The sequence below is a fragment of the Hyla sarda genome, chromosome 5 (assembly GCF_029499605.1).
Source record: "Hyla sarda isolate aHylSar1 chromosome 5, aHylSar1.hap1, whole genome shotgun sequence".
NCBI lineage: Eukaryota > Metazoa > Chordata > Amphibia > Anura > Hylidae > Hyla > Hyla sarda.
The window spans coordinates 183,800,584-183,824,396 of NC_079193.1; the positions used below are offsets into that span (position 1 = coordinate 183,800,584).

The following is a 23,813-nucleotide window of genomic DNA, read 5'->3' on the forward strand; positions in this document are numbered from 1 at the left end:
CCCCCTGGAGGGATAGGAGTGAGGTGGCACCCCTCCTATCCCTGCTATTGGTGGTCTAGACACGACCACCAATAGCAGATGGGGGGGTTAACTTTCGTTTTCCCCGTCCTGCCCACCCACAATAGGCGGGACAGGACGGGGAAACCGTCAGGGACCGGCACCGAAGATCCACTTACCGATGTGGAGGCTGCGGGCGACAGAGATCGGCGGGCGGCGATGTCGTGCGGCAGAAGAGGACGGCTCCCTGGATCCTACGGAAGCCGGTAAGTTGCCTAGCAACATCTGGAGGGCTACATTCTGAGACCATTATACAGTGGTCTCTATAAACTGTAACCCTTCAGATCTTGCAAAACTACAACTCCTAGCATGCCCAAACAGCTGTTTGCTGTCTGAGCATGCTGGGATTTGTAATTTTGCAACATCTGGAGGATCACAGTTGTGGAGCAGTGGTCTATAAACTGTAGCCCTCCAGATATTGCAAAACTGCAAATCCCAGCATGCCCAAACAGCTGTCTCAGCATGCTGGGAGTTGTAGTTAAGTACCTCCAGCTGTTGCATAACTACATCTCCCAGCTTGCCCTTCGGTGATCAGTACATGCTGGGAGTTGTACTTTTGCAACAGCTGGAGGCACACTGGTTGGAAAACCTTCAGTAAGGTTCTGTTACCTAACTCAGCATTTTCCAACCAAACTGAAGGTTTTCCAACCAGTGTGCCTCCAGCTGTTGCAAAAGTACAACTCCCAGCATGCTTTCAGTACATGCTGTCAGTACATGCTGGGAGTTGTAGTTTTGAAACAGCTGTAGGTTTGCCCCCCCATGTGAATGTACAGGGTACATTCACACAGGCAGGTTTACAGTAAGTTTCCTGCTTCAAGTTTGGGCTGTGGCAAATTTTTCGCCGCAGCGCAAACTCCTAGCGGGAAACTCGCCGTAACCCGCCCGTGCGAATGTACCCTAAGAACACTACACTACACTAACACAAAATAAAGGGTAAAACACTACATATACGCCCCCCCCCCCCAATAAAAATTAAAAACATATTGTACTTCAGTGTTTCCAAAAGGGAGCCTCCAGCTGTTGCAAAACAACAACTCCCAGCATTTCTGGGTGGCCACTGACTGTCCAGGCATGCTGGGAGTTTAGCAACAGCTGGAGGCACCCTGTTAGGGGTATTCTACGCCAGTGATTCCCAATGTCCACCCCTATGCAATCCCTAATTTAGTCCTCAAATTCACATGGCGCTCTGTCATTTTGGTGCCCTGTCGTATTTCAAGGAAACAGTTTAGGGCCACATATGGGGTATTTCCGTACTCAAGAGAAATTGCACTACAAATTTTGGGGGGCTTTTTCTCCTTTTACCCCCTTATGAAAAGGAAAAGTTGGGGGTTACACCAGCCTGTTAGTGTAAAAAAAATAAAAAAATTTACACTAACATGCTGGTGTTGCCCCATACTTTTTATTTTCACAAGCAGTAAAAGGAAAAAAAAGACCCCCAAAATTTGTAACGCAATTTCTCTTGAGTATGGAAATACCCCATATGTGGGTGTAAAATGCTCTGCGGACGCTCAACAAGGCTCAGGATTGAGAGCACCATGTACATTTGAGGCCTAAATTGGTGATTTGCACAGGGGTGGCTGATTTTACAGCAGTTCTGACATAAACACAAAAAAATAAATACCCACATGTGACCCCATTTTGGAAACTACACCCATCACAGAACGTGACAAGGGGTATAGTGAGCCTTAACACCCCACAGTTGTTTGACGAATTTTCATTAAAATTGGATGGGAAAATGCTAAAAGGCTGGTGTTACCCTAAATTTTTCATGTTCACAAGGGAAAATAGGAAAAAAAAGCCCCCCAAAATTTGTAACCCCATTTCTTCTGAGTAAGAACATACCCCATATGTGGATTTAAAGTGCTCTGCTGGGGCACTACAATGCTCAGAGGAGAAGGAGCGCCATTCGGATTTTGAAGAGAAAATTTGTCCGGAATTGAAGGCCATGTGTGTTTACAAAGCCCCAAAGTGCCAGAACAATGGACCCCCCCCCCACATGTGACCCCATTTTGGAAACTACACCCCTCACGTAATGTATTAAGGGGTGCAGTGAGCATTTATGCCCCACAGATGTCTGACAGATTTTTGGAACAGTGGTCCGTGAAAATGAAAAATTTAATTTTTCATTTGCACAGCCCACTGTTCCAAAGATCTGTCAAATGCCAGTGGGGTGTAAATACTCGCTGCACCCTTTATTAAATTCTGTGAGGGGTGTAGTTTCCAAAATGGGGTCACATTTGGGGGGGGTCCACTGTTCTGGCACCACGGGGGGCTGTGTAAACGCACATGGCCCCTGACTACCATTCCAAACGAATTCTCTTTCCAAAAGCTCAATGGCGCTCCTTTTCTTCTGAGCATTGTAGTTCGCCCGCAGAGCATTTTACGTCCGACCATGGAGTATTTCCATACTCAGAAGAGAGGGGTTTACAAATTTTGGGGAGCATTTTCTCCCGCTACCCTTTGTAAAAATTGTATATTTGGGGGAAAAACTGCACTTTAGTGAAAAAATCTTTTTTTTTCATTTACACATCCGAATTTAACGAAAAGACGTCAAACACCTGTGTGGTGTTAAGGCTAACTGGACCCCTTGTTACATGCCTTGAGGGGTGTAGTTTCCAAAATGGTATGCCATGTGGGGTTTTCTGCTGTTCTGGCACCATAGGGGCTTTCTAAATGTGACATGCCCCCCAAAAACCATTTCAGCAAAATTCCCTTTCCAAAATCCCATTGTCGCTCCTTCCCTTCTGAGCCCTCTACTGCGTCGGCCGAACACTTGACATACACATATGAGGTATTTCCTTACTCGAGAGAAATTGGGTTACACATTTTGGGGGACTTTTTCTCCTATTACCACTTGTAAAAATTCAAAAACTGAGTCTGCAAGAACATGCGAGTGTAAAAAATGAAGATTTAGAATTTTCTCCTTTACTTTGCTGCTATTCCTGTGAAACACCTAAAGGGTTACCAAACATTCTGAATGTCATTTTGGATACTTTGAGGGGTGCAGTTTTTATAATTGGGTCATTTATGGGTTATTTCTAATATGAAGGCCCTTCAAATCCACTTGAAAACTGAACTGGTCCCTGAAAAATTCCGATTTTGAAAATTTTGTGGAAAATTGGAAAATTGCTGCTGAACTTTGCAGCCCTCTGATGTCTTCCAAAAGTAAAACCATGTCAACTTTATGATGCAAATATAAAGTAGACATATTGTATATGTGACTCAATATATCATTTATTTGGAATGTCTGTCTATTTTCCTTACAAGCAGAGAGCTTCAAAGTTAGAAAAATGCTAAATTTTTAAATTTTTTATCACATTTTTTTATTTTTCATGAAGAAATGATGCAAGTATCGACGAAAATTTACCACTACCGTCAAGTAGAATATGTCACGAAAAAACCTTCTCGGAATGAAATTTATAAGTAAAAGCATCCCAGAGTTATTAATGCTTAAAGTGACAGTGGTCAGATTTGCAAAAAAATGCTCCCGTCCTTAGGGTCATAATGGGCTCCGTCCCCAAGGGGTTAAATCAAGGTGCAGCTTAAAGTCTCTATCATTTTTGACATGTCACAGAGACATCAAATGTTTTGATCGAATAGAGTGTTCAGACCTGAAGCTGTTCGCTTTACTCCCTGGCTCACTGTGATCTCCATCCGGTTTCGCTACACAGATTTATAATAGAGCCTGTCTGTTGCAACTGGAAGGAGATCACAGTAAGAAGTGAAGTGCACAATCATGCTCTTCTCCCCACTCATTCTGATGATTGGTAGGGGTCTAAAAACTTAGCCCCCTACTGATCAAAACTTTTGACATATATCTCTGACTTTTCGAATGTTTTGTTTAATGGTAGGGACTATTCAAGTGTTGTGCACTTCTCATTTTTTTATGTTATTTGTATTCCATTCATAGTGGATATTTTTTATTCTCAACCCAGGTTTCATGCTGACCAGAAAAAAGTAAGTTAATTTTGTCTATGAATTTATGATCTTAAGTTTGCCTTGTATTATGCAGCACAAAAGGTGCTGAAATATATGGTTTCTGCAAGAAACAAGTTTTTTTGCACTGATAATATAGTCTGGGTATTGACTATGTACTGAAATACATGTATTTTACCCAGTGACATATCTTCAGTGATTTTTCTTTAAGGTATATTTGATACCTTATGTTTATTTTCTATTTTCGATTGCAGGACAAATTAATACAATTAGCTACTCTGTTGGCTTTCAGGAAATGAAGGCTGAATAATGAATGGCCTGGGGTCTCACCTGACCGACTAAATGCAGATGTAAACCACACTGACATAGAAGTTACTGCAGTTTTTTAGTTTGACTTAAGCTCCAAACAGTTTAATTGTCAGTGGCGATGTGGTAAACCGCTGTTTTACTGCAAAACTGCACAGCTATTAACAATTCAAATACTTGCAGCTGAAGTCAAGTTGCATACTGCACTGACTTTCTCTTCATTGTAGTTTGCAGATGCTTGGATTGCTGCACCTCGGCCACTCTTCATCTGCAACTCAATCCCAGCCTTAGGCGCCGGTACCGCTACTAATTACTGCATGCATTTTTGCTGCGAATGACTGAAATCGTGGTAAAAATTGCGCATTTTACTGCGATTACAGTAATTTGTGGTATGAAGTTGCAGTAGGGCTTTACCCTGATGTCTTACTTCTGGTGCTTTCATGAGGTGCTGCTTCAACGTCCTCAATAGAACATTCAAGATCTGGACTGGTATTTTGCGTTGACCATGGAAGATAAAAACGTAATAAAGGGGCTTGTTTTTAAACTGTGCAAATTGCGGATACTGAAGAAACAGCGGTTTAGTAGACTCTATAACGTGGTGAGCTGAGCTCTGTCTGGACCTGGCCCTCATTTGCCTTGTGAGTCTTACAGGTTTTCATGACAGACATCAGCTCCAGATTGAATACAAGGAAGTCAGTAGCAAAAAGACACAGCGGATTTCACACTGGCATGTTCTTCCTGTGCAGAAAGGACGGGACTCTCTGCACAGGGGGAGCCAGCGTTGCCATAGAAAACCAGACTCGATCGGCTTAATAAACAACTACTGGAGCACTTGTCCAGTAGCAACAAGGGGACAATACTGACTTTGCATTGGATATTTAGCAAAATAAGTACTAAATGCTTTACGATGGACATGTGGCTACTGGACATGTCCACTGTTGCCTTGCACCCCTGGTGTCATATCCAATCAGGGCAGGATCTGTATTTTGTTTGTTTTTCTCTGTGTCTGCATGGGTTATCTCTGATTACTGCGGTTTTCTCTGACACTCTAAAAACATACATATATCATACTGTCAGTCCCAAAAGGGATCAATATTATAAACTTTGTATAGCGCTGTGAAATAGGTCAGCGCTATATAAATGAATAAAATGAATAACAAATACATTTTTGAAAATGAATTGTACTTGGAAAATTATTTTGACACAAAACCATCAATGATGCCTTTTTGTTAATAGTGGAAAATTTTCTCTATTCTTTATGTTCTGTCATTTTAACACCAAAACTTATACGTTAATGTCTCCTTAAATTTCAATTGGTCTTTTGTTATCAGCTAAATGTAGTTAGGTTTGGTTGATTTCTGATTGTCAGAATAGTGTAATCTGCTACACTGGTCTATCCACTAAAATAAACAGAAATGTTAGATACTTTTACAGAAATTGCCGTATGTAAGGCCTTCAATGGGAGAGACATGGGGGGGGAGATTTATCAAAACCTGTGCAGAGGAAAACTTGCCCAGTTGCCCATAGCAACCAATCAGATTGCTTCTTTCATTTTTCACATGCCTTCATAAAAATTAAAGAAGTGATCCGATTGGTTGCTATGGGCAACTGGGCAAGTTTTCCTCTGCACAGGTTTTGATAAATCTCCCCCATGGACTTCTCTATGGGAGAGACATGGAAACTAAATGCTGTGTCTCCATCCCTCCCATTGAGGTGCATGGAGGGGGCCTGTTGGCCATTGCTTTGTGCTGTGGTCGACACACCTCCATTTATGAGGAGACCGGAGAGCCGTATTAGAGATCGCAGGGGGGGGGGGTCCCTCTGAGATCAGACATTTATCTGCAGGATAGGGGATAAGTTTTTGGATACTATATAACTCCTTTTAATAAGACTCATCACTTCCAGAAACCTCTCTATACTGTATTAATCAATAAAGGGCTTAAAGGGAATCTGTCAACTCCAATTCACATTCTAAACTGCTGACATGAGATGTTAGAGCATGGATACATATGGAGCCTTTCAATATAAATTTGTCTGTACTTTCATAACATAGAAAATTGTGTTTTTATTCTCTGGTGCCAAGTGTCAGAGGCATTCTCAAGCCCTTTTAAAGGGGTACTCCCATGGAAAACTTTTTTTTTTAACCAACTGGTGCTAGAAAGTTAAACAGATTTGTAAATTACTTCTATTAAAACATCTTAATCCTTCCAGTACTTTTTAGGGGCATGTGAACACAGCCTAATAGTTAAATCATAAAGATTAGTTTAAGTTTTAAACTGAATCCTGTTAGCTGCTTATGGGAAAGAAAAAAAAATCACATATACATTTCAACCCCTAGAGGACGCAGGGCGTAAAAGTACGCCCTGTGCGCCTGGGACTAAGCACACCAGTTGCACACATCCTGTGTCCTACCGCGGCTATGAAGCGAGTGCAGGAGCTGATAATGGCGGACATCAATAATTGCGCTGATGTCCGCCATTAACCCTGCCAGCGGCACGACAACAGGGATCAGATCAGCTAAGATGGACATATGTCTCCTTACCTACCTCCTACCGTCATCATGGGGTCTTCTCTGGTCTGCCTATAAGCTGACCGGAGAAGTAGATCACAGAGAACAATGATCATTTTAAAGAAAGCAATGAAAAGTCCTTTAATAAAAAATTTTAATTCCCCTCTTTACATTTTACAAAAAAGAGTAAATAAAAATCTACATTCTTGGTATCACTGCCTGCAGAAATGTCCGATCTATTAAAATATTATGTAAATCTTCTTGTATAGTGAATGGAGTAAATGTAAAAATAATACAAAAGTCCAAAAATAATCACACTAAATATCAGAAAAAAAAATGAATAAAAAGCATTCTAAAACTATCAAAACAAAAATGGTACCAATAAATACTACAGATCAGGATGGAGAAAATGCGTCCTCATACATTCCTGTATATGAAAAAATAAGTTATAGGGGTCAGAACAAGAAAGTTTTAAATATGCTGATTTTGTACAATAATAGAAAAACGACTGTATATAAATGGGGTATCGTCATTTTAATTGCATTAAGCTACAGAATAAAAACATATTATTTTTACCATAAAGTGCTCTGTGTAAAAACAAAACCCTCCAAAAATTGCAGTTTCCCTACATTTTGCACTTTTTCCTACCTTTTCCTTTTTTTTTTTTACACACATCCTCTGATCTGCCTGGTTTCCCTCAGCTCAAATCCACCACATTTTCTGTGGAAACCTTAGTAAATATGTTGGGTTTTTGTGAAAATGTCGGGAATACGGCCCTTTTCTGTGACCACGCCCCTTTTTGGGGTTTTCTCAGTAAAATGGAGAGTTGGTCGGTTTTTCATTTCTGGCACAGACAGAATTCTGTTGCAATGAGGCAGAATTATGTCGCAAATTCCGGCGCAGACCTAATTTCTGGCGCAATGAGACAGAATCTGTTGGGTTTACAATAGTAGATCAGGGCCAATGTGCGTTTATGTTCAAGTATCCCTTTCAAACGGTTAAAGATATTTTAATAAAACTTGGTACACAATATTTGTGTGAGCTAACATTTTTGTAGAGTAAAAATAACTCTATCCCACCCCCATTTGCAAGGTTGGCTGCTTTGTCTGTTGTTTGTGGAGCCAGCCCCTGATGATGATGCCAGCGCACATGTGCGTGTGTTGGTCATCACGCAGATCCACAGCTTCAAAGAGAGCTTGGCTGTGCAGCAATAGGTGAGTTGACCAATGTGTGGGAGGGAATTAAGTCACCTCCCAGCTTGAAACAAAGGATCCTGGGCATTGTATTCTGAGGGAAGTCATGGAAACTGGAAGTAGCAGAAACAAGCTAGCAGCCTAATGGGGGACATAGGACACTGCCATTTACCACCAACTCATCCTTGGTAAGCATGTTCATTATGAGGTTGAAAAACGACACTGTAAGCATTTTTATGTTTTCTGCTTTTTCTGTACAATTTCCCATTTTATTATTCTGTTTACTGCTTTTTGTTTAATAACTGCTTTATTTTTCTTTATTCTTTTTACAGTTAAGGGTTATGTGTCACCAAGTTTTTTTTATTTTTTATTTTTTTACTGATTGGAGACAGAGGCTGTGACATGTTCTTTTTTTATAATATTGTTTCTGTTTGCTATTTTAATTTAAATTCCATACTTTATGGTGCCAGCCATCTCGCCTGAGCTGCTTTTAAAGTAATAACATGGACACAAAGGCAGCTGTAGCCTGGAGCTGACTCCTATTGACTTATATGGAACAGTTTTCTAGGTATGCTCTGTGTCCTTGGCAGAAGTCAGTGTGCAGGGAGAAGAGGGTGAACTCTGACCAACACCTATTGGGCATAAACATAATCCCGTGTTATCTGTACCGTATATTAGTGTCACCTTTCACTGTAATCCTGTCTGTGATATAATGAGAAGCTCACTGAAAAGTTTTCACTACAAAACAGATTGAATGTTGGAGCCGAATATTAGACTTAGTTGCCATAGTGAAAAAGGCAAGATTTTCAGAATTACTTAAGATTATAGGTATTATATATATATGAACTGGGTCCAGAAAGTTTAAACAGATTTGTAAATTACTTCTATTAAAAATCTTAATCTTTCTAAAAATTATCAGCTGCTGAAATTGAGTTGAGGTTTGCTAAGAGGATTTGCTTCTACTGTGGACAGTTCCCGAGACAGGTATCATCAGAGAACACTTAGACAGAAAAGAACAACTCCACTTCAGCAGCTCATAAGTACTGAAAGGATTAAGATTTTTTAAAAGAAGTTATTTACAAATCTGTTTAACTTCCTGGAGCCAGTTGAGATATATAGATATATATATATATATATATATATATATATATATATATATATATATATATATATATATATATATATAGATATATATATAAAAAAAAGTTTTTTCCTGGATAACCCCTTTTAAGTACTCAGGGGAGAAACTTTTTTTTTTTTTAATCAACTGGTGCCAGAAAGTTAAACAAATTTGTAAATTACTTCAATTAAAAAATCTTAAAGGGGTATTCCGGGAATTTTTTTATTTGACTATGCTACCGAGACTGTAAAGTTAGTGTAGTTCATAATATAGTGTCTGGACCTGTGTGTGACGGTTTTCTCACAATTCTTCTGTGATTTTCACCCCACTATTTATTTTTACCAGCATACAAAATGACTGCTGTCTCGGATTTTTCCCAGCTTGCAATGCGGCTGAGACCTGACTCACTAGTCAGCTGATGCAACAGCTGTAGGCACCCTGATTGAAAACCACAGGTCTGCAGCTCATTTATGTTTCAATGGGTGGGTGGCTGATGTGTGGGAAGGAGGAAAATGGAATTGTGGGATTTGTAGTCAAAAAAAGAAAAATCAAACAGGAAATACAAGTTCACAAAAAGCTAGCCACAGCATTATGGTAATCTCACAACATAGCCATTTAGCCCCAAGACAAGCGCAGATCCTTCCTAAGCATGTCCATTACTGTCTGGCAGGTACGTACTAAAATCACCTTATGGTGGATAACTTCTTTAATCCTTCTAGTACTTATTAGCTGCTGAATACTACAGAGGAAATTCTTTTCTTTTTGAAACACAGTGCTCTCTGCTGACATCATGGGCACAGTGCTCTCTGCTGACATCTCTGTCCATTTTAGGAACTGTCCAGAGTAGGAGAAAATCCCCATAGCAAACATATGCTGCTCTGGACAGTTCCTAAAATGGACAGAGATGTCAGCAGAGGGCACTGTGTTCCAAAAAGAAGAAAAAGGTTTTCCACCGGAGTACTTTTAAAGGGGTACTTCCATTTGCCCCATTCACTTTTTTGCAGGCCCTAAGCTCCTCTTGCACGGCTGAATTCGGGATGGGACATTGGTAAATGATTGACATCTCAGCTTGGCTGAACAGGTGTTCCCAATGGCTATATACAGCTTGTATAGATCAGAACGTACAATGTGACAACTACATGGCATATGAATTAGCAAACCCTGGGGTTTGAGATACAGAGCTGCTCGGTGTTCTCCATAATGGCAGTTTTCAGACCTTCGACATGCACACGGTTTAGTTTAACCTCTGGAGGACAACAGATCAATGCAATTACAATGTGTTGTCTCCCAGATGCTAAAATAAGCAGTGCAGCACTTATCCAATAAAATTACTGTATCAGAAAACATCCAGCTGCTTTTTACCTTTCCTGCTCGGACAGCTCCAGGGCTTGTGAACATTCCAACTAGAGATGAGGGAACTTACAGTAAATTCGATTCATCACGAACTTCTCGGCTCGGCAGTTGATGACTTTTCCTGCATAAATTAGTTCAGCTTTCCGGTGCTCCGGTGGGCTGGAAAAGGTGGATACAGTCCTAGGAGACTCTTTCCTAGGAATGTATCTGCCTTTTCCAGCCCACCGGAGCACCTTAAGGCTGAACTAATTTACGCAGGAAAAGTCATCAACTGCCGAGCCGAGAAGTTCGTGACGAATCGTATTTACTGTAAGTTCGCTCATCTCTAATTCCAACCTATGGGGCTGCAGAGAAATAGCCAGGGCCAGTAGTTACTACGCATGCATTAGAATGTGCGCTCCAGAAAACCTGGCCATTCTGCCACAGTACTAAGAATACTTGGCATTGGGCAAGTGCAACTATCACTGCAAAATTACAGTTGTGGCCATAACCATAGGCAGCGGACAGTCAACAATGAACAGAACAAGTAGTGAATATCTGCAGAGTGGAGTATTTATGGAAACAGCATATAATAAGTTAGTTTATTATGATTGAATTTGCTGGCAAATAATGTCATTTTATTGTGATGGGAATGCTCCTTCTTTACATGCAGAGAAGCAGCACTAGATTGAGTGTTACAAACTTTGATAATGCATAAAATAGTTGCTGAAATATAGGTCCGTGCCATAGTAATATGCAAATTAGGATATTTGGTGGACTAGATGTTGTTTCCTAGCCACTTTGTGCACTCCTACTTCTGCCTGGCTAGTCCTTTAATAATTCCCCTTTTATAAATATTCATAACTCCCATAAGTCAGCGTGCTTGAAAAAACATAGTGTCCAGCCATCTGCTTTCATTCCATCTATAGTCTCAGTCATGCTTAGGGAAACTAGGGCATCTTTCGGTTTTACTTCCTTAGCAATAATGGCTTTATTGTACTGCCCGAGCGTATGTGTAAATGAGATAAATGCTTATGCTATTACACTGCTTGGTAACAGTATGGGGAGGGCCGTGTGAATGTTGCCTGGATCATTTTGCTTTGCTGCCATCAGTTGCCACACATCCCCGATCATATGGCCAATAACTGTTTCACAGGTCAACCCAATCAGCTGACAAATGTGTTTTCCTGTTTTTTAGCTGATCACTGGCCCTATTACAAAGGGCAATATCAGCCTGTTTAGCTGATATTCACACCATGTAATAGGGTGTTAAGGTCTGCTCATCTTAACACCAAGTACCAAAAATGGAAGTAATAAAAATGTCTCCTTTTGACATAGGAGCGTCTCAGACATTCTATATTTGGTTAGACTTGGGCAGAGATAAGTGATACATTTCAGAAGAAGGCAACAAAATGAGTAATAAAGATATCTAATTACTTGAAATCTGATTTTTATGAACAATCCTTCAACATAAAACAGAACCAAAGCTGACATAGAAGCAGATTACAAAGTGTTACTTACATCATACTATGCAGCTGCTCCTCTAATATCTTTGCAGATATTGAGAACGCTAAGTGCGGGGAAGTGGTCCTTCGCATTATGTTCACATGCTAGGTTGGAAATCAAATTTACCATTACCATATATACTCGAGTATAAGCCGAGTTTTTCAGCACGATTTTTCGTGCTGAAAACTCCCCCCAAGGCTTATACTCAAGTGAACTCTTTGCCAGTCAATCCCTTCATCAGTGGTCTTCAACCTGCGGACCTCCAGAAGTTGCAAAACTAAAACTCCCAGCATGCCCGGCCATCGGCTGTCTGGGCATGCCGGGAGTTGTAGTTTTGAAACCTCTGGAGGTCCGCAGGTTGAAGACCACTGCGGCCTTTGTCATCATCCAGACCCCCCCCCCCCCCTTAGTTTTCTACTCACCTCACCTCGTTGGGAAGGAAGGGTGAGCTGGTCCGGGCCAGCTATGCTGCAGGCACCGTCCGGTGGGGAGGGTTAGACGTTCCTTTGCAGCCTGGAACGACTAACCCTCCCCACCGGACGGTCCCTGCAGCATAGATGGCCCGGAGCAGCACACCCTTCCTTCCTACTGAGTGTAGGTGCGTAGAAAACTAAAGGGGGGGGGGGGGGTGGATGATGATGAAGGCCGCAGTGGTCTTCAACCTGCGGACCTCCAGAGGTTTCAAAACTACAACTCCCAGCATGCCCGGACAGCCGATGGCTGTCCGGGCATGCTGGGAGTTGCAGTTTTGCAACATCTGGAGGTCTGCAGGTTGAAGACCACTGATGAAGGGATTGACAGGCGGTGATGATGAAGGGGGGGATGATGACGGGGGTCTGGATGTTGACATGGGGGGATGATGTATTTCCCACCCTAGGCTTATAGTCGAGTCAATAACTTTTCCTGTTTTTTGGGGGTGAAATTAGGGGCCTCGGCTTATATTCGGGTCGGCTTATACTCGAGTATATACGATTTATTTTTTTAACGCAGTGCAGTTTCAATATATGCCCTATGTGGCACATTTTTCTTGCTGATTTTAATAGAGAGAAAAAAAACTGCACTAGACACTGCATATAAAAACTGAGAATTGCCCTGGACACATCACATATTGTGTTTAAGCATGTATGTTAGGAAAGCTGCAGATATACATGCTACATTTGTCTTTTGGGGTCCATTGTCACACAGAGGCCAAAAAGTGATGTCTTGGTCTCTGTGTAGAGTCAGTGGACTCCATAAAATGGAATTAAATAGCATAGGATATTATAATTTTCTGTGCTTTAGGATCCCTTAAATAATATATCAATCATGTTGTTGTCCTTTTATAAAGACTAGAGCATTTTAGATGCATTGCAATCATAGTCTCTGTTAAAAGGATCTTCTACTTCTAAGCTATCCCGAAAGCTGTTGCACTGTAGACAGCTACCCAACAGACTTTTTGCATTAAAATGTGTATCAAGGGGCTGTCCGCAGTACCACCACTCCAGAAGAAGCTGGGGAATTGTAAAGGAAGATTGACTGTCGTACCCAGGGAAGCTGTCATGATGTAACTGTCTATATGTGAACTGTCCACATATGGTAAATGTCCATATATGTACATTTGCATTATTGGAGCTTTCTCAGGGTTTCCTTATAGGAGTCAGAAACGTGTCTCATTTAATGTCCTTACAGTGTGATACAATGCAGCCTTTTACTGGAAGTATGTAAGGATCCCTCCAACATATAACTCCATATAGGGCCAAATGTGATGTGAATTTGCCCTAAGAAATTCACATATTTCACATTTTGTCTGTGAACCTCGCACATGTTACGGTAATTAGTTAGCCACTATTCTGTCAATTTTCAGTTTGTGTTGCTTTTTGCCTGCAGAATAGCGTAGAAAACTATGCTATTCTATCAGTGAAAAGTTCTTCAGTAAAAAAAGGAAACCTGGAAACCTGATTCACAGGTGGCCAATCTGTTTCTAATGGCTTTCATGTCTGAAGCATAAGACATAAATGGAGAGTAAAGAGAGCCTTAATGGCCTGATATCTTAGTTTTATGTAACTCTATACTAATAATTGTTCTTGTTTTATTTGCAGTCTCACGTTTTAGATAAAAGACAAATTGCTTTAAATTATTCGGTAAGTTATCAGTAGCTTTTATTTACCCAGTCTTTTTACATAGTATTTAAAATATACTGTATATATATATATTCTATATTTCTCTAGCAATATAAAATTGTAAGACTACACAATTACCATTTTTTAGGAAAAGTTCAAGATCTCATCCCGGGAAGAAGCAACTATAGTTCTGAACTTAACACAGCAGCTGAGTGACCAACTGGAGCAATATTTTTTGAAATACAAAGGACTAAATGTAAGTGTTACAAGATTTAAAAGCGTTCTCTAGCTTGATACAAAATAGTGGGTGGGGGGGAATAAATAATATATTCTGTTGTCTACCAATATTGATGTCCCCTGAGTCATTACACAAGTCCATTAGGCGCACTGCCAAAGTAATGTCTTTGCATCCATGTTCTATCGCAAAATACTGTGAAAATCTGGAGTTTTTGTAAATCTAATGAGGGGATAAATAGTAGATTCCTGAGACTAATGCTGAAACACTCATCTTGATACAACATCTGCCTTAGTTACTGTAGCTATACAAAAAAAAAAAAAACTTCTAATGCAGATAATGGTGCCTTTTGAGTGTAAAGCACATTTACAGCTGACAGATATTTCTCCCAATCTCCACATGAAAGCTTAGCTGAGAGGAAAAGCTGCCGCCAGACATCTCAGGTGGATCCAGCATGTTGGGGGAGAGAAGGGATGGGCATGCTGGATTTCAACATCTGAAAGAGAGCTGGGGGCCTCCATACACATTAGACTGAGAGTCAGTCCAGCCAAAAATGATGGGTTTGGTCGACTTTAAAGTATATGAGCAGCTTAACAGTAAATTTGAAAAGAAATGTAAAGGAAAATCTCCTTTTGGAAATCTCAACACTGATCCCGAATATGCTCTATGGACAAGTGATTCCGCATACAGTGATTTATAAAGCAGGGTTCAGAATCGCAATACTTTTGAGGGTGTATTCAGACGGTCAGTATCCTGTGCATATTTGATGCGCAGGATTTGAAGCTTTGTTCAGTCATTTAAATCTACAGCTTTAGGGTGTGAATAAACCCTAAAGGGATTATCGAACATTGCATTTGTTTTATTCTTCCAGTCCCTCTCAAATAAAAAATAAAGCAACTTCACAAAAAGGGCAGAATTCAGTAAGGAGAGCAAATAATCCAAAGAATGGTACACCACATATATTTTTCCATTTAGTTTTATAAAGTTACAAAAGAGAGAGACACATTTTTGTTTAATTAACACAGAAATGGGTTAGTAAATTCTCCCTAGCAATAAAAATGTCTTTTTGACAGGTCTACAGCTAAGTGTGTGCTTGTAGTCCATTACTATGAAGACATTCGGTTCTCTATAGTAGCTTTGGAACAAAAAACTAATTGCAAGATTTATGTAGGGTGCATTCACAAATACCTAGCTTGCTGCACATTTTACAAACTAAAATCCGCAGGTAATCTCATCATGTAATGACTTACTTGCTGATTTTTGTGGGTGAAATCCACTGCAAATAAGATATGTGTAAACATACTCTTGGTGTTAAGATTATTAGCAAATTTGCTTAATTTCTTATTTTAAAGTCATTTGAACAAAATATTTGCAATGGTGGACTTTCCATTTGAATTATTTTGTCTATGGCAACATGAAGTTGACTTGTTTTAAAGTCACACAGTTTAACTAGAAATTGAACATTGGTGCTTTCTTTTCTATTTGACTTGCAAGTTCTATCCAGTAACCGACCGATAACTTTTTTTTTTTTTAATTACAGGTTCTGGAATCCACAATGCCAAGCAGAATGTCCACAAAATCTATGCCAGCACCTGCAGTAGGTATTTCAAGGGAAAAGTCCACATTCTATAATTAAAAGCAACATGACATGTTGAGTAACTACAGTGCATTAAAGTGCATATCACAAATAATGTTACTTGTAGGAACACATTGTTATTCAATATTAGTACAAAATATGCATTTTGTATAGATGTAAACTGTAAAAGCAAGGACAAATCTTACCATGAACCTGTAAGGCTTGGGTCCACATCAGTGGTTTTCATTTCCGTTGAAGAATCTGAAATGAAACTGAAGTTAACTGATCCCATTCATTTTAATGGGAGATTTAACAGAAAAAAAATACCTGGCTTGCAATCATTTTTTTTCCCATCAGGAATAACTGACATTCTAATGTATGTTAGTAATTTAACATTAATGTCTATGGTGACGTAAAAATAACGAAGGAGATTATTTCCATTTGCTACTAAACTTCTCAGAAAATAACAGAATGGAAATGGTTAAATAACTGACATGAACAGTGATAAATTGATGTTTTCACCTGTTCAGGATGCAGGTTATATGGGTACACCCTTGCGTCCTGGTACTTAAGGATGCAGGGCGTACCTGTACACCCTGGTCCCGTTACCGGGGTTTGAAGGGTGCTCAGCTTGTGAGCACGCTTCAAACCAGGTGGGTCCCGACTACTATTGGCAGCCAGGATACATGGTTAATGCCGGACACCACCGATCGGGCTGATGCCCGGCATTAACCCTTTAGATGCTGCGATCAAAATTGATCCCAGCGTCTAAAACTAAAGTAAAATTATCTTGGCAGCTCAGCGGAGCTGATCGGAACCATCAGGGTGAAACCGCAATGTCTCGGTCAGCTGAGAGAATGGCGGGAGGGCCCTTACCTTCTTCCTTGCTGTCTGATCAGTCCTCTGATGATACAACCAGGCTCTGCAGGCTGGAACAGCAAAGCACCAATAACATTGATCAATGCTATGCTATGCTATGACATAGCATTAAACAGTATATGCAATGAGAAGATTGCATGGTATAGCCCCCTATAGGGACAAAATAAAAATAGTGTTAAAAAAAAAGTTAATAAAAGTGAATTAACCCCTTCCTAATGAAAGTTTGAACCCCCCCCCCCCTTTCCCATTTTTTAAAATAAAATAATGTAATAAAAAATTGAAATAATCGCATGTGTAAATCTCAAACTATTAAAATGTAAGGTTAGCTGAATTGCATGGTCGATGGCGTACATATAAAAAAAATACCAAAATTGTGCATTTTTGGTCACTTTATATACCATTAAATTTTTTTTATAAAAAGCGATCAAAAAGTCCCATCAAAACAAAAATACCAATAAAAACTACAGACCATGGCGCAAAAAATGAGCCCTCACACATCCCCGTATGTGGACAAATAAAAAAAGTTATAGGGGTCAGAAGATGACAATTTAAAATATACTGTACTCATTTTTGTGCATGTAGTTATAAAAAAATGTAAGTAGTAAAATAAAATAAAACCTACATTAATTGGGTATCCTTGTAACTGTATGGACCTAAAGAATGAAGATAAGGTGTCATTTTTACCAAAAAAGTGCACTGCGTAGAAACGGAAGCCCCCCAAATGTTACTAAATGGCATTTTGTTTTTACAAATAATTTTTTGTTTTGTTTTACCACAGATTGTTAGAAATAAGTGATATCATTACAAAGTACAATTGTGATGCAAAAAATCAGCCCTTATGGGGGTCTGTAGGTGCAAAATTGAAAGTGTTATGATTTTTAGTAGGAACTTGGCACGAAAATGCAAAACGAAAATTTTCCGGGTCCTTAAGGCCAAAATGGGCTTAGTCCTTAAGGGGTTAAGAGATAAAAATAGATGTTAATGGTCCATTATTTTATATTTAATTTTAACAAAATCTTTTAGTATAGTGGACTGTTGACTTATGTTAACATCAGTTTCAGATCCCTTAAGAATGACTCACGGATTTGCCCAACGCTGATGTAAACATATTCTTAATCCAAACTGTTAACATATATGTGTAAATATATGTATACATATATATTTTTTTATATATATAATTTTTTTTTATTTATAAAATGTGTGTGTAGTATGCATATATTTTTTTATTTTAATGATTTGTTTATTTTAAATGCTTTGTGCTTGTGTAAAGTGATAAATGTTTGGCATTCACATCTAGTTTCAGCTGATGACTGTCAAAAAAAACTGTCTAGCTAGGCAAGTCACATTTTCAGCAGACTGAAGTCGTCATTTGTTCAATTTAATAACCATGATTAGCCAAATTGGTCAATATTGGTTATGGTGGACATTTACTTTATATAAATGACCAGCTTAAACATTATTACAAGGTACATACACTACATGGCTTGCTTTTCTTTTCCTAGAATTTATCTACAAATGTCCATGAAAATCTACATCCTACAAGTGCTGCAAACCAAGGTATTGTGATATTTACATTTTTATGCCTAACTTTGTAATTGGGCTTTTATCCAAAGGCATATAGTTGTTTCTATGCAATATATGTCAAGTATAATTCTAGTGAAAACCAACAGATGAAATTGTTAAGCTTAAACGTTTGTATTGTTTACATTGCGTTTTTAAGGTTTGAAGAGCTTCTGGCGCACAGAAGAGCCATCATCATCTTCTGTGTATCCACCAGCAAACGTTCATTCCTTTGATAGAGTGCCTGCAAAACTGGAAGATACCCAGGGGCTGAAACGCAAACTCGTTGCGTCTGAAGATGATTGTGGTGTACTTGCAGAAAGCAGAGGTGACTCTGGTATGTTTTTTATACAAATCTTAAGATTTGCGATACTTTCTAAATATTTAATGTCCATATATTACCTTAGGGTGGACTCGCATTACAGTTTTGTTTATGTTAAACGCATATGTTTTATACGTTAAAATATAAAAGAAAAAATGCAGGTCAGCTCACCACCAGTCTGAATTGAGAGATATTCTGGAGCATGGAAAGCAATGGGCCGCTTCCCTTGTAGATAGCAGGAGTAGAAAAAGGGTGTTAATCCAGCTCCCAGAAAAAAATGTATTAAAAAGTGAGACTTTAATAAATCATGTTAAATTTTTTTTTTAAAGCATATGTTTTATACACTAAAAGAGGAAACAAACTTGTATGTTAATAAATGCTAAAAATGGATACTGCTGTATGTCATGCAAGAAGAATTCATTTCACATTAACTTGCCTTATATTAAAAAGGCTGTACGCAATAACGTAGTTTACTAAATTTTTGTACACAACTAAATAGAATGTACTGTACGGCAACCATTAAATGAAGACACACGCAGTGTGAATCCACCCTAATAATAAAAAAAAATATGGTCCCTTTTATGTGGTTTCCACTCGTCTGATTCAACGAGCCTGTTTGGCCGAAACCACTAATTGATAATGAAAATTGTTGTCAACGATGGTTTGCAACTGTAATTGTGCCGGGTGGACAGTTAAAGCAATACTATATTTAAAAAGGACTATACCTCTACAAGCATGTATGGAGAAAGAAGAGTGGTATGAATGCCCCACCCAAGCTTTTTGAAGCAGGGAAGTATTATCTCCAACGAAATGAGTCTTAATGAGACCTACTGTATTAGGATGGAACTCACAATAACTGTTGTGTAGCACTTAGATTGGTCTCCCAATCTACAGACATTCCATGTAATAATATTAAAGCGTACTTCTCATTGTGTGGTCAATTGTTTACATCTAAATCCCTAAACGAGTATATAAACTATGCGATATGAGACAGAGCTTCTCACTACATCTTCACACCACCCGTCTCCAGAGAGAGACCCAGTGTAATGTGATTCTATGGCACTTGGTCTTGCACAGGTGAAGGGTTTTGTGGAGTGCATAGAAATATTCAGCACCGCATAGTTTAGAGATTTAGGCACCAAGCTTGAAATAAAAGTGATTTAGACAAATGACTAATGTGCACAGTGCTGCATGATAGTAAATTGTCTGAAAACTATTATTGTTGAGGTATGCACTGTCAAGTGATATACCGGTAGACATATCCTTAAGGAGAATTTAAAGAATGCACAGTACATGTGAAAAACCATCACCCCAAGTGCCGGGGCGCTCAGGAGCTTAGCTCGCCTTCATAGCCAGTGGGTGCTGGCACTCACCATCAATGACCAACACGCAGTCACACTGACATAGGTCCTTTCACCCCCTTTAATGTTGCAATTGTGGCATTTAAAAGGTGAAATGACAGGTGCTGTGCCTGTCATAGGTGCCCAGTCAGAACCCCCACAGCGTGATTGCAACATGATGGGAGATGCACTGTAAATCTCTGAGCCTTTCACAGATTCCTCTTCTTTTTGCAGGAAGTAGTTTTCTAAAATATTGCAATTGGGAATAATTTTGAAGGAAGTTGTACAATAAAAAGGAAATTTGGATTTATTGAAAATGTGGGGTAAATGTGGAATGTTTGCAAACTTGAATATCTGCAAAAGGATGTATAACTGTATGTATTTATTTATTTTAGAATTTCAAAGCAGAAAAAAGAGACAGGACAAGCAGCTTGATCATTTTCCCACCATGCATTCATCATCTTCTTTGTCCTACATGAATGACCTGAAATCCCCACAGCGTAGCTCAGCTGAAGTGTCGTCTTCACATTCCTCTTCCATTGCAGCCACTTACACACATATTAGCACTTCCAAAGTAAAACCATGTGTTCCTGAGACATATGGTGGAGGGCTACATATGGTAAAGGATACACAGAATAGTTTCCCTCAAAATAGTTTCAATGACAACATTTCACAAATTGAGGCAGTTCAAGAAATGGACCAACTGAATGACACTGACAAAGCAAAGACATCTGATTTACGTACAGAGAAAAATACAGCTTTTCCTGAACCATCAGCTTCCACTAGCAGCAACTCTTATAAACCTAGTCCGGAGAAGCCTTCCTCAAGTCATACACAAGGAAAAACATCCAAAACTCTGAGTCCTGATATACTTCAGCTACTCAAAGGAAAAGATGCAAATACTGTGACAAATATCCTTCGCACCCTTTCTCCCTTTTATCCAGCTCTTCAGGGTAAGTTTAAAGAAATACCTTTCACACATTTCATACTACCTACTTTTTTTTCCCCAATCAATCATGTGCAGTTTCAACAGCTGGATGACTGCTTGGATACCATATTTAATATTCATGTTTTCTTTTTTCAAGGTTATAGGTTTTATATTGCAAGGTTATATATTGCATTTGGAAAGTCTTCAAATCATTTCACTTTTTTCACATTTTGTTATGTTTAGGCCTAATAAAATAAAAATTCCTAACAATCTGCACTCCATACCCCATAAAAATAAATGTGAAAATGGAATTTTAGAGAAATGGAATTTTAGTACGACATTTGACATTTTAGCTCTTGGGGCCTCTTATTTCTCTTGATCAAGCTTGAGATGTTTTTACGCCTTCATTGGAATCCACCTTAGGTCAATTGAAGAAGTCTAGGACTCTTCCTAGAGCATGCCACCTCACTAAACTATTGGGGAAAAAGGGCCTTGGCGAGAGAGGTGAACAAGAACCTAATGGTCACTCTGGCTGAGCTCCAAAGGTCCTGCGTGTGCACATAAGAGAAACTTCCAGTATATAAACTATTACTGCAGCACTTTATTAATGAAAGCCTCTCTTTAGTAAAAGACACAGGAAAGCCCACCTTGCAGAAAAGCTCTTAAACTAACCGTGTGATACAAGATTCTCTGGTCTGATGTTATCAAGATTGAACTTTGTGGCCTCAGTTTTAAGCGTTATGTCTAGAGGAAACCAGCTACTGCTATCTCCTACCCAATACCATCCTTACAGTAAAGTATGGTGGTGGCAGCATCATGCTGTGGGAGTGTTTTTCAGCAACTGAGATAGGGAGACTGGTCAGGGTTGAAGTAAAGCTGAATGCAGCAAAGTACAGAGATATTCTTAATGAAAACCTGATTTGGAGGGCTCTGGACCTCCGACTGGGCCAAAATTTCACCTTCCAACAATGACACTAAGAACACAGCCCAGGCAACACAGGAGTGGCATAGGGATAACTATGAATGTGAATGTTCTTGAGTTGCCCAGGCAGAGCCCTGACTTGAACCCAATTTAACCTCTCTCAAGAGACCTAAAAATTGTTGTCTTTGGATGGTCCCCATTCAACCTGAGAGGTCTTGAGATAATCTGCAGAGAAGAATGGCAGAAAATCCCCAAATCCAGGTGTGTAATCCTTGTGGCATCATACCCAAGAAGACTGGAGGCTGTATTTGCTACCAAAAGAGCTTCAACTACTTAGCAAAGGGTCTGCTAATTTACAGGGAAAAAAAACAAAAAAATATTGCACTGACATAAGTATTCAAAGATTTCTAACATTCTTTTTTTACTTTCTGTATGGGGTATTAAGGGGAGAATAAAGGGGGGGGGACTTGAACTTGTTTTTGTTTTAGCACAAGGCCTCAACATTGTGCTCAACAAGTGTGAAAAAAGTGGGTGTTTCTGAATGCATTGTATGTGAGGGAGACACATCTCCTTTTTAACAATGTGCTTGCAGACCAACATTTACTATGATTGTACTTCAGAGGAATATATTTAAGGAAATAAGAAGATGCAAAATATAGTTATACATAACTGGGCAAGAGTATGTAACCTTACAGAGCGATAAACAGTGTTTAAGATTTGTGTAAGAGGAGGAATACTGATCAATGATTGCTGGATTTAGCAGTTAGGAGATTATTTGTGTGGAATGATATAATGTAGTGGTTAGACCCTACACTAGCATATATACTCTATAGTACTAGATAATTGAGTTGGCTAATTATTTTTTTTCTGTGTTTTTATGAATAGATTATCTATCTCATTACATAATTTTAGATCAAAATTTGTGAAGTTGACTACTTTACACCTATATTGTGCCTTCCATTTCATACAGAGGCGCATAGACATTTCCATTTAATTCTGTGAGTAAAACGTGTGTTCCAATGTATGCTGCATTACAGAGAATACAGTGCTTGATGGATTAAACAGCAGATGGCAGCACAGAAGACCTGTGAGCTCATAAAAAGCACAAAGCTTAAGGCCAAGTTCTCACTGAATTTTTTGGCCTGCATTTGTTTTATTTTACCTGCTAAAATAAACACTAAATAGTGCATTCTGTATGTATCTCATTTAAAAAAAAAAAAATTTCTTTTAAGCCACACTTTTCAAATACATCAGATTAAATGACATGTCGTCATAATTTAAGCATTGGAAATGCAGGAAGCCAATTAGCCACATTGAATGGGGCTAATCTGGGTTCTTGAGTGGAGTTAAACACATTTTCATAAGAGGCATACACGTGACAGAAGTCCAGAGTATCTGTCACAAATGTTTCCATCTGAAAAATACATTGTGTGAACATAGCCTTAGTCCAGTGGTTCTTAACCTTGTTGGAGGTACTGAACCCCACCAGTTTCATATGCGCATTCACCGAACCACTCTTAATTGGAAAAATTTATTTTTTCAAATTCTACCTAGGAGGTATATATTTATACATAGGTGCAAAAAATTAACAAAACCATTAGGCGCAGGCAGTGTTCCCCCACACATTAGGCGCAGGCAGTGTTCCCCCACACATTAGGCGCAGGCAGTGTTCCCCCACACATTAGGCGCAGGCAGTGTTCCCCCACACATTAGGCGTAGGCAGTGTTCCCCACACAAATTAGGCGCAGGCAGTGTTCCCCCACAGACATACAGCCTCAAGCCATATACAGTGTGTGGCTGGAGGCTGTATGCCTGTGTACTGCCCACTTCAGTGCTCCGACCACCGCTCCGGCTATGGCAGTAGGTCTCGGGACCGGTGGTCGGAGCACCGAAGAGGACGTGCCGCTGGTCACTTACCAAGCTGACCAGCGCACGTCTTCCTCCTTCTCTATCCTCCGGTCCTCGGCGCCTTCGTTTCTATGGGCGCACGCAT

The 23,813-nt window shown here is 39.5% G+C and overlaps 1 protein-coding gene across 2 annotated transcripts in view; it reads left to right on the forward strand.

Annotated features, from left to right (window-relative positions):
• Positions 1 to 23,813, forward strand: part of LOC130273673 (uncharacterized) — a gene marked incomplete in the record, with an annotated part of 157,308 nt that overhangs the window by 28,670 nt on the left and 104,825 nt on the right. For both annotated transcript variants that reach the window (XM_056520854.1, XM_056520853.1), the window contains 7 exon segments: positions 3,993 to 4,014; positions 14,038 to 14,079; positions 14,207 to 14,314; positions 15,834 to 15,890; positions 18,251 to 18,305; positions 18,469 to 18,645; positions 20,366 to 20,923. In XM_056520854.1, the coding sequence (XP_056376829.1) occupies positions 3,993 to 4,014; positions 14,038 to 14,079; positions 14,207 to 14,314; positions 15,834 to 15,890; positions 18,251 to 18,305; positions 18,469 to 18,645; positions 20,366 to 20,923 (1,019 nt within the window).